Source organism: Callorhinchus milii, unplaced genomic scaffold (assembly GCF_018977255.1).
Source record: "Callorhinchus milii isolate IMCB2004 unplaced genomic scaffold, IMCB_Cmil_1.0 Scaffold8, whole genome shotgun sequence".
In the NCBI taxonomy this organism is placed as follows: domain Eukaryota; kingdom Metazoa; phylum Chordata; class Chondrichthyes; order Chimaeriformes; family Callorhinchidae; genus Callorhinchus; species Callorhinchus milii.
The window spans coordinates 8801621-8812132 of NW_024704749.1; the positions used below are offsets into that span (position 1 = coordinate 8801621).

At 42.4% G+C, this 10512-nt stretch overlaps 1 protein-coding gene across 1 annotated transcript; it reads left to right on the forward strand.

Annotated features, from left to right (window-relative positions):
* Positions 1–839: 839 nt before the first annotated feature.
* Positions 840–5049, forward strand: ran (RAN, member RAS oncogene family). The gene is made up of 7 exons (XM_042337579.1): positions 840–904; positions 1631–1674; positions 2715–2799; positions 2884–3009; positions 3132–3319; positions 3762–3932; positions 4623–5049. The coding sequence occupies exons 2-7, from the start codon at positions 1639–1641 to the stop codon at positions 4665–4667; spliced, it is 651 nt and encodes a 216-aa protein (XP_042193513.1). The 5' UTR covers positions 840–904; positions 1631–1638; the 3' UTR covers positions 4668–5049.
* Positions 5050–10512: the final 5463 nt, after the last annotated feature.

The following is a 10512-nucleotide window of genomic DNA, read 5'->3' on the forward strand; positions in this document are numbered from 1 at the left end:
GCTATATATTGTGTTTATTGCTGTATACTGTATATATGTATTGCTGTGTATGATATATGTATCACTGTGCATGATACATTTATTGCTGTATATGTTCTCTCTTTATCACTGTTTTATATGTGTATTACTATAAATCATATATTTATGACTATTAATGTATATATGTATTGCTGTGTATGATATATATTGCTACATATACCAAATATACAGTCGATTCACTTTAGTGTATCCTGTGAAGCACTTTGAGATGTCTCGAAGACGTGAAAAGTTGCTATATCAAATGGAAGGATTATTATTATATATTTATGACTACTGTACATGTATTGCTATATATTATATATTTATGATTGTATACTGTATATATATTGTGTATGATATATTGCTATATATTATATATTTATGACTATACTGCATATATGTATTGTGTATAATACACGTTGCTATATATTATATATTTATGACTACTGTATATATATTGCTGTGTATAATATATTGCTATATATTATGTATTTATGACTACATACTGTATATGAATTGCTGTGTATAATATGTGTTATATATTTATGACTGCACTTATATATAGCTGCGTATGATATTTATTGCTATGTGTTGTATACTTATGACTGTATATTGTATTTACTGCTACACGATATATATTTATGACTGGATACATATATGTATTGCTGTGTATGATATATATTGCTATATATTATGTATTTATGACTGTACACTGTATATATGTACGGCTGTGTGTGGTATATGCATTGCTGTACAGCCTATAATGTACAGACCCTCAGCCGATGGGCGGGGCCGTCGGAGTGGGCGGGGTCACGCGGCGATGACGTCACGTGGTGCGCACGCACTTGACGCTGGATCCGCCATTTCGCGGAGACGCTTCTGGAAGGTGACGGCTTCTCCGCGCTCGGTTCCCCGCCGCCGCCTGAGGCTTCCCGCTCCCGGCCCGGCCCGCTCGGGGCCCCGCGCCGTTGCAGCCCGGCCGCCCGCTCAGGTTCCCCGCCAAACCGTGGCCCAAAGCGCCGCCGAGCCCGCTTCCCGCCACCCCCGCCCTCCCTTCCCGCCTTACCGGCTCGGACTCTCCAGGCCTACAGGGCCTAGCGGCCACACCAAAGAAATCCCGCAACAAGGCCCCTCTCCCCCCCCTTCACCACCCCCACCCAACCCCGGTCATCTACTACTCTAGGCCCCGGCGCTCCCCATCCCCGCGCGGGCGGGCGGGCGGGCGGACAGCCAGGCCTCCGCGCACCCCCACCCCCCCCTCCCTCCCAGGGCGCGTTTCCGGTCCATCTGCAGGCTCCGTGCGGCCCGAGCCGTGCGTGCGTGTGTGTGGGGTGTGGCCGCCGCCGCCGTTAGTTATAGATAGAAAGGCAGAGAGAGAAGCCTGGGCTCTCAGTAGGACCTGAGCCCCCCCCCCCGAGCCCCGGCGCTGTTACGGGGCGGGCCATGCGGCGGGCGCCTGGCGTGGCCTGGGCCCGGGCCTAGGACCAGGCTTCGATTCCCCGCCCCCACCCCCACCTCTGCTCTTTGTTCCCGCGTGTTCTCCGCGGCTGTCGGGGCCGAGGCCCCCGCGGCGCGGCCATCGCTGACTTCCCCCGTTCTCTCTGTGTTGCAGGATCAGCAATGGGTGACCAAGGAGAGCCTCAAGTTCAGTTCAAGGTAATGAATTAAAAAAAAAGCGCCCCCTTTTTTTTGAAAAAAAAACCGTTCGCCGGGCGCCAACCCCCCGCTTCCCCCCCCCCCCCCGCCGCCCCGAGCCCCCACGGCCACCCCCACCCCGCGGCTCTGCGGCCTAACTTTTATTTCAAGTCCTGTGCGAGACTTTTACATCCGGTGTGGGGTGTGTGTGTGTGGGGGAGGGAGGGAATTGGTGGCGGTTACTGGGTTTTGCACAGAGAGTGGGTTTGTCAGGCGCGTTTCCTGACTTGTGTTTCTGCTGATTATCAGCCCGCCATGATTGATGTTGAGCGAGTTCCTGGATGAGTTAAAATCCCAACGACCAGTCGGCGTTAACTAAACGCCTCAAACCCATAGCCCTCACCGTGATGATGATGATGATGATGATAATCCTTGCCTTTTGATTCAGCGCTTTTCACGCCTTCGGGCGCGTCTCTAAAAGCGCTGCTACGAAGAATCCGCCGTGAAAGTGAACCGGCTGTATATTTGTGGGCGAAACGCGGCAGCCATGTGCGCACGGCAGCGTCCCACAAACAGTCGTGGATTGACGTGACCGATTTATTATTGCTTTCTTTTTTTTTTCCTTGAGGGGTTATTTTCAGACGTGTGGAGCGAGGAAACTTGCCCAGGGTTTCACCCTGCCGGGATTCGAACCCAGGTCTCTCGCATGCGATGTGCAGGAGGTCTTCAGCATTGAGACTTCTTATGATCGTCTACAGCAACTTATAGCATTTATATAGTGCCCCTCGCGTGCAGGGTAGCGTCCCAGAACGTTAGAGGTGGAGTGAGACCCAGTGCAGAGATTTGCTGAGTGACCCCCTCAGTGGCCACATATTACCGCCACAGCTAAGATTTTTTGAATCTGGGATAAATCAAGAATTTACGGTAGGAATTCTCCAGGGCTGTTGGCATCTCAAAATTTGTTGCATTTAACCAACAATGGGTAAATGCAAGACGAGCTATTGTGGGATGACCTAGTCCCAATTTTATGCAGTTACAAATTGCTTTTTCCTGTCTTCCAGCTTGTGCTTGTTGGAGATGGCGGCACCGGTAAAACCACCTTTGTGAAGCGTCACTTGACTGGGGAGTTTGAAAAGAAGTATGTAGGTAAGTGTATGTGTTACTAAACTTGGAACTAATTTCCTTTTGCATTAATGCCCATGTAACTAAGTGTCCCATCTATTTTTGCAGCAACCCTGGGTGTTGAGGTTCATCCACTAATGTTTCACACCAACAGAGGTGCCATCAAATTTAATGTGTGGGATACTGCTGGTCAGGAGAAATTTGGTGGCCTGAGAGATGGTTATTATATCCAAGGTAAGAAGCTCCTGTAGTACTTAGAAACACAGTTTTGTAAGTTTATGGTTCAGGTGTACAGTAGACACCTAATTTTACAGTATTGAGTTTACAGTGAGTTCTATTTCCTGCTTCTTTAATAGCTCAATGCGCCATTATTATGTTTGATGTAACTTCACGAGTGACATACAAGAATGTGCCAAACTGGCACCGAGACTTGGTCCGAGTGTGTGAAAACATCCCCATTGTGTTGTGTGGTAACAAAGTTGACATCAAGGACAGAAAAGTAAAGGCAAAATCTATCGTCTTCCACAGGAAGAAAAATCTTCAGGTATGACTCTTTATAGATCTTTTATCTACTTCCGTTTGGCTGCTGTGTGTTTCAGTAATTTACAAGAAAACCATTTGAGGCTGGTTCTCAACTAGTTTCACAATGAAAGCTACCAAAAATCAATCTTAAATTCATGATGGGTAAATAAGCCTACTGATTCCTACCAAAAAACCTTGAACATCTGTAAATATAAGTGACAATGGTTTAGCCTAAGGGAAGAATATTAAATACTTCTCCGCCCCTCTCTGTTCCCAACCTGCAGATTGGGTGCAAACACCTAATTGTCCAACGCCTTGGGATGTCTTCCCGTCGTGAAAGGCGCTTTGCCGTTGTCGGAGGGTCGTGGGCATGGTTGGGTGCTTGGAGCTGCCAGCAATGTGTAGTGTTGGGTACATCATAAACTGTCCTGTGCTTGTGTCCTGATGTCAATTTCTTGTTGCAGTACTATGACATTTCTGCCAAAAGTAACTACAACTTTGAGAAGCCTTTCCTGTGGCTTGCCAGAAAACTCATTGGTGATCCCAACTTGGAGTTTGTTGCTATGCCTGCGCTGGCTCCACCAGAGGTTCAGATGGATCCGGCATTGGCAGCACAGTATGAAGAGGAATTAAAGGTGGAGTGTTCATTTATTTATAATGTCTGCTTATAGGCAGGGTAAAACTTATCCCTGGAGAAATGCACATTTTTTAAATGAAAATCCAAATGTTCCTTTTTTGTGATGTATCCATATTGGTTTGTAGCCCTCTTTTGGTCTGTCTTCTGTTGACCATTTTCATTATAAATACTACTACACGTGGTGTGTGCAGATATGGTACAGAACCAGTTTCTTCACACCTATGGGAAGTGGTTATATGTTTCCCTATGTCTTCAGCAAGCTGTTGTGTTGCTGAAACCAGTATTTTAGGATTCATTGTTTACCATTCCTAATTATTCCCATTATTATAAGAAGCTCTTATGGTTGGAATATTTCCACCAGATTGCAGTCATCTGCTACTTAGTGTGTTTGCAAGACACTCGTTTAGCAAATTAGGCTTCAGTTGTCATGTTTGTGGCTAACTGAATTGAAATCCAGCTAAATATTGAAATGCCACCTTAGATTTGTGGTGATCACATCAGATAATGTGAGGTTGCTGTCGGTGGTTCTTATGTAACTTTGTACTGAAACATTTCCAAATTCTTGCATCTGCATAATGTCTACCTTTCTCTTTAAATAATGTAAATTGATATAATGTAATTTAAAAAACCTGCAAACAGCAAGGTCAGCTGACATAAATGTACTTAAAGTGTTCTCTTTGATTTTTAGGTTGCCCAGAGCACTGCATTGCCAGATGAGGATGATGACCTGTGAGTGATTGGCTGGAGCCAAGCGCCAGCAGTCTAGTTTTATAGGCAGCTGTCCTGTGATGTCTGTGATGCAGCGTATTTGCCAGTTAATTAGCTGAACAGAACTGTGCTTATAATCTTTGGGATGCTGAAGGAGTGCATTTGGGCTTTGGGGTGAAAGTGTGCAGAATCAAAACCATTTCCTTCACTCTTGGACCTGTGCACTTGACACTAAAACTGTATTGATAGACTGCAATGTTTTTTTCCTGTTTCATGAGTGCAACCATAATTTCTCAAACTGGTACAATTGCATCACAATATACATTGTTGAAGTTGTATGTTAGTTATTTCCACTTTTTTGTTATTTTTTGTTTAGGTCATAATAAAGTTGTATTCCAAACTAGAAATTTGTGTGCCTTTTTGTCTTTGGGGGAAAGTTCATGAATATTTCTTGGATCCTACATGACAGTGCTATAAGATGTGTTGTGCTTGTGCACATTATCAGTTACTACACAGAATACAAACATTTCTTACCCTCAGTTTCCTCAACTGACGGCAGGGGTGAGACCAGCAGCTCTGAAAAATGCGCTACTGCCGCGAAAGGTAAGAGATTTACTGAATGATTTTTTTTAGATTAAAAATAATACTTGAATATACAGACATGGTAAGTGTGAGCAGTCTTACCAGCTACAAATATAGTCACTAAACAACTGCTAAATTCTTCAATGTCAAGTGTCTTGTAGTAAACGGGATTAATTCAGCACGTTGATGCTGCACGGAATGAATGCTAGTATCCAGTTGAACTACTATTTAAACGAACGGATACTGGGACAGCTTGAGTATGCTGATGTGAAATGCCCACGAGTATTGGACTTGCTTCATCACATCCTCACCTCATGCGTGAAACAATGTTTTTAGGGTATTTTCAATACAAAATTAGCACTGACAATATAAAATACTAAGGGTAAAAAATGCACAATTAATGAATTATATAAATTCTGTGATCATGTTCCGTAACAAATGTCTTAACATTGTGAATGGACCAAATGTTAAGCACTAGGGTTTATAAAGAGCATAAAACAATACAAAGTGTGGGTGATTACCCTTTGATTTTGACAAGGATTGGATTGTTGGAATCGGGCCAAATGGTTCAGAGCCATTGCTGACAAAAGGTATTTCGTGCAATCTCTTTATAAGGCTATATCTTCTTTCCCTCCGTTGCAATTACTCATGGAAAGCAGCATTGGGATACCGAACTGCCTGACGTTGCAAATGGCATGATCAAATGATCTCCAAACGAATGGCACTCAAGGCATCAATAATATAACTTCCACAACTCAATAAATAAGTTGTGTTCAAAATATAACCTGCGCATCCAAAGATAAGACGTGCATTGATTTCACGGGATCAAACATATCAGGAAAAACGTTATTGGAAAGTGAGCCACGTAAAATGAAGGCAGATGAGCTCTGAACTTGGAAGGCGGAACTCAACTATAAAAGTGTCCATTTTCTGATAATTAACTTAACTAATTAATGCAAACAAGAAGAAAATACAGTATGTCAGTTCAGTAAATGTAAGTGACAGTCCCAGGAACAGACAGCCTAACACTGGGATTATGGCAAAAACCTCTAAAGGAAAGGAGATCCATCTGCTCCGAGATCTGATGGTATATTCTCTCTTGTGGTTTTGCAACCATGAGGCAATAATTTTGTTACAACTCAATTTTTATATGTAGTGACCAAAACTACTGCCCAAATTACAGCATTATTGGCAGCTGTAATTGCTTGGATAAAACAAACCACATACTCCAAATAATGGTTACACAAGAGTGCTTGGATGTGCTGCTGTTCTCAGTACGTTCATTAAGACGAACAGGTCCAGTGGGAAATTTTATATCTAGTCTCAAAGAGTAATTAAGGAAGGCTACTGTTCATTAACATTTACTGTTGAGACGAGATATAACGTTTCCACACAGGAGAAAATACTGCTTTTAAAATGTGTTTTATTCCATCTCCTCTTCTCATCCTCCTGGGACGTGCACCATTGCCCTGACTAGTTGGATAGTTAGGCAGCGGGATAGTGCAGATGCATATAGTAATAAATAATAATCCTTGCATTTATAATTGCAATAGGCTTTGTTGCCGGTAGGTGAGCAATCAGCAGGTATCTTTTGAGCTACTTTGGGTAAGTTTTGTCAATTGGCAGCTAAGCCACGAGATGGTGCTGCAGATCCAGTGCAGAGATTGGGTGGGATTGAGGGGCTGAAGATAGGTGGGGTTCTGTGGCCGGAGCAAAAATTAACTATAAAAATATTCAGGGAAAGAAACATAACAATTTACATCCAAGTGCTAATGTGAGAAGAATTTTTTTTACGTTCTTGTAGACCAAATTGTAAATTATTCACTCATGTCAAAATAAAATCCCTCAAAAGGCAGTGGAATTGGAAGATCTAATTCTATTTACATTTTGATACAGTGACGCTTCGGATGGAATCTTTCAGGTTTTTGATATACTAATAAAATTTGAGATGTAATAATAATAATCCTTGCATTTGATATAGCACCTTACCACTTCTTCGAGACATCCAAAGTGCTTAATAATAATATAATCCTTGCATTTGATATAGCGCTTTTCACGTCTTCTAGACGTCCCAAAGCGCTTCACAGATTATACTATAAATTGGAGTGACTGTATATTTTGAGGGCGAAACGGGGCAGCCAATTAATTCATAAATTAATTAATGTACTGGGATGGTAATGTGTATTTATCCAACAAAAAGGAATTGCATTTATTATTGCACCTTTCACGTTGCGATGCTCACAGCCGCCATAGAACCTCTCCGCTCGGGCCATCAGCCTCCTGTTTGTTGTGCCGAGTGAATACTTTTTAATACCAATTGTCAGTGTGAGCAGCAAGCGATGGATGCACTTTGTATTTGAAGTGGTGGCTGAGATCAATTCATACACACACTGGTCTGTGTGCAGTGACTGACTTGCTGTGAGCTTTCCACCTTCTGTAATTAAACTGTTTTAGGTCAGTTACTGTCATTGTGTTTCTTGGTGCCTATTGCATTAATGATCTAAATTCCACACTGTCGCAGTCCAGGGGTTTATATGATGGGGTTGTCATAGCTGGTGAACAATTGATTAAATATCAAAATGCATTAAAGGCAGAATCGATAGATATGGATACTTGGACAGTGAAGGTAATGAGGGCTGTGAAGAAAGGGATTAAGGGATTTGCTATGATCTGTTACAAGAGAGGAACAGTGCCAAATGGCTTTCTCCTGTTCCAATGTTCCACAAAGAACAGACTGTGGGATAAGGAGAATAATGCTGACTAAATCCTCTCCTTTCTCTCTGTACTGTCTGAAATATACATCCCATGCCATTTTGGCTGAATTGGTTAGCACTCTTGCCTCTCGCTCAGAACTCACAGCAGAACTTCAGTGAATGTCAGGCTGACATTCTGGTGCAGGGCTGGTCTTGCATTACTGGAGTTGCCAACCTCCAGATTAACTGTTATACCGAGAACATGGCTGCCTGTTCAGGTGGGGCTCTATTGCAAAAGAGAAGGGAGTTTCTCCCAATGTGCTGTCACCAACAATCCTCCAGATAAATGGTGTTTGCCTCGTAGGCAGATGCTACATTTTGGTAGTAAATGCTGTAGTGTTTTGACATGATGAGGCATCAAAGCATGGGGTGACGTTAATGCTGTCCAGAGACCTGTGTGTCAAAGTAGGGTGAAGACAGAATTGGGCATAGCTGTCATTCCCCCTTCTGGGGTTAACTAACCTGCTGCTTATCACTGTTTCAGCTCAAATCCACTTGGATGGCCGGTATAAATGCAATATATATGCGATATAAATGCAAGTTGTTGTTGTTGCTGTTGGTACCCTTCCCTTGGAACCTCACCACAGCAAGAGTCAGCAACTTCGGGGAAGAAAACTGGTGCAAGAAAGCAAAGAATTTTGGAGATGGTGACAAACAGGTACTGAAATAGTATTGCCTGTACGTGAATAATAAGTAAGACAAATAACCAGTTACAGTATTAAACCATAGAAATTGTACAACCAGTATTAACCTATAGAAGTTGTGATCTTCCTCTGAATCAGACTCTAAATGGATATCACATATGTCAAATTGCTAGGCTGATTTGACTGCAGAAGTCAGAGCGTCATGTTTGCCATGACATCTTTACTGGAATAAACTGAAGTTGGTTGATTGGACTCTATGAAGTTATGCGAATAACAAATTGAGTAACATTGTGGAAATCACAGTAGGGAAGCAAGACATCTGCTTCTGTTTGGCTGTTGCTCTTTCTGAAGTCACCCTGTTTTTCACGTTTCAGCATTGTAGGTCATGTGTTGCTCTGTGTTGACTGTTTGGATTAAATCATGCTAAATATCATCATGATTAAATGAGCTTTCTCCATGAATATTGAGAACAATTAAAGGAGCTTGGTTACTTCTTGAGGCGAAAAGGTTGAAGGAAAAATTGATACAGGCACAAAGGGAACTGATGGAATTTAGATTAGTAAGATACTCATATTGGAACCATTGAGTAGAACAAAGAGTTGTGTATTTAACAATAGAAAGAAAAGAGCTAATGAGGAATCAAGTTGGTTATTTTTCTACCACAACATTGTAAAAAAATTGAATAACTTGGCAGCGAGCGCAGAAAGAGCAATAATAATTGGTTTATTAAAAAGTAAGCTGCACATGTAATCATTTCACTGAGGAACAGAGACAGCAATTTGATCCGGGAGTACACCGTCAGGATTATACGGGTCACTAGCTGATGATCACCGCAAAGTATCAAATATATAAATAGCCGCGCTTTGATCTCTTCCGATTTAGTTCTTATTCAGTTTCTTACAGGACTTCTGTAAGCACAGCTCGGATGAATAATGCAGTTAGCATCAGCCTTCTTTTGAGCTTCTAGATGTTATCCTGAATGCCCACACTGGCCGGAGACACGAACGATAACACTGTCCATCAATGGAGCAAGTTCGGGGATGAAGCTTTGTCTTCATGTTCCAATGGATTTCTAACACGTTTCAAACTCGTGGGATTGTGCAGGTCAATTATTGAGTGCTGTTCAACACTGAATCGGGAGCTCAACAAGGTCTCATCTTACTACTATAGTCACGTTATATTGCTTCTTTCACTGTTTCCGATATTAACACTTCACTGCCTCGGCCCCTTGTTGAATCAGGAGTCCATCCATTGCCTTTTCAATGTGTGTCAGCATTCATTCCACTGAGTGGCAGATATTGTGCTCTTTGTGGATCCTCCAAATGAGAGTGAACTGATGTTCTGCCTGCCTGTTCAGAAGGGCATATTAAAGATCCCGTGGACACCAATGGAAAATACAAAGGAGTTTCTCTTGGTGTCCTGGCCAATAATCCTCTACATCAATTGGTCATTCACCTCATCATGGCTGTTGGTGGGCCTCGGCTACGTGCAAGTATCTGTTTACTGTATGTAATAATGAGCTGTTTTTTATGTGTTAAGACATTGTCAAAACGTGAGTTTCTTCATTGTAGTTACTCCTAAAGTAGAATGAACTCACTGGTGGATCATTAAGATTATAGTCAAAAGTTTATTTGAACATTCCTGCCAAGATACCCATTTCTATCCATGTCCTTGTTTCTTGGTCTTATTTTACAAGTTTGTCTCTTATTACCCTCCTGTCTTCATTACCCACAACATAAACCCTGGGGACAGCTTTGTTATGAGTCATTTTCACAGCCTAATGTCACCAGACACACTCATGCACCTACAGTATTTAAATGCTCTGAGACGCCGTCGGGCATAAAGGGTGTTATATAAATGCAAGTTGTTGTTGTTAAACACCTTAACGCTC

Coding starts and splice junctions, on each gene's coding strand:
- ran (XM_042337579.1), top strand. CDS start 1,639: ATGGGTGACCAAGGAGAGCCTCAAGTTCAGTTCAAG. Junction 1,675..2,714: donor AGCCTCAAGTTCAGTTCAAG/GTAATGAATTAA, acceptor CCTGTCTTCCAG/CTTGTGCTTGTTGGAGATGG. Junction 3,010..3,131: donor AGATGGTTATTATATCCAAG/GTAAGAAGCTCC, acceptor CTTCTTTAATAG/CTCAATGCGCCATTATTATG.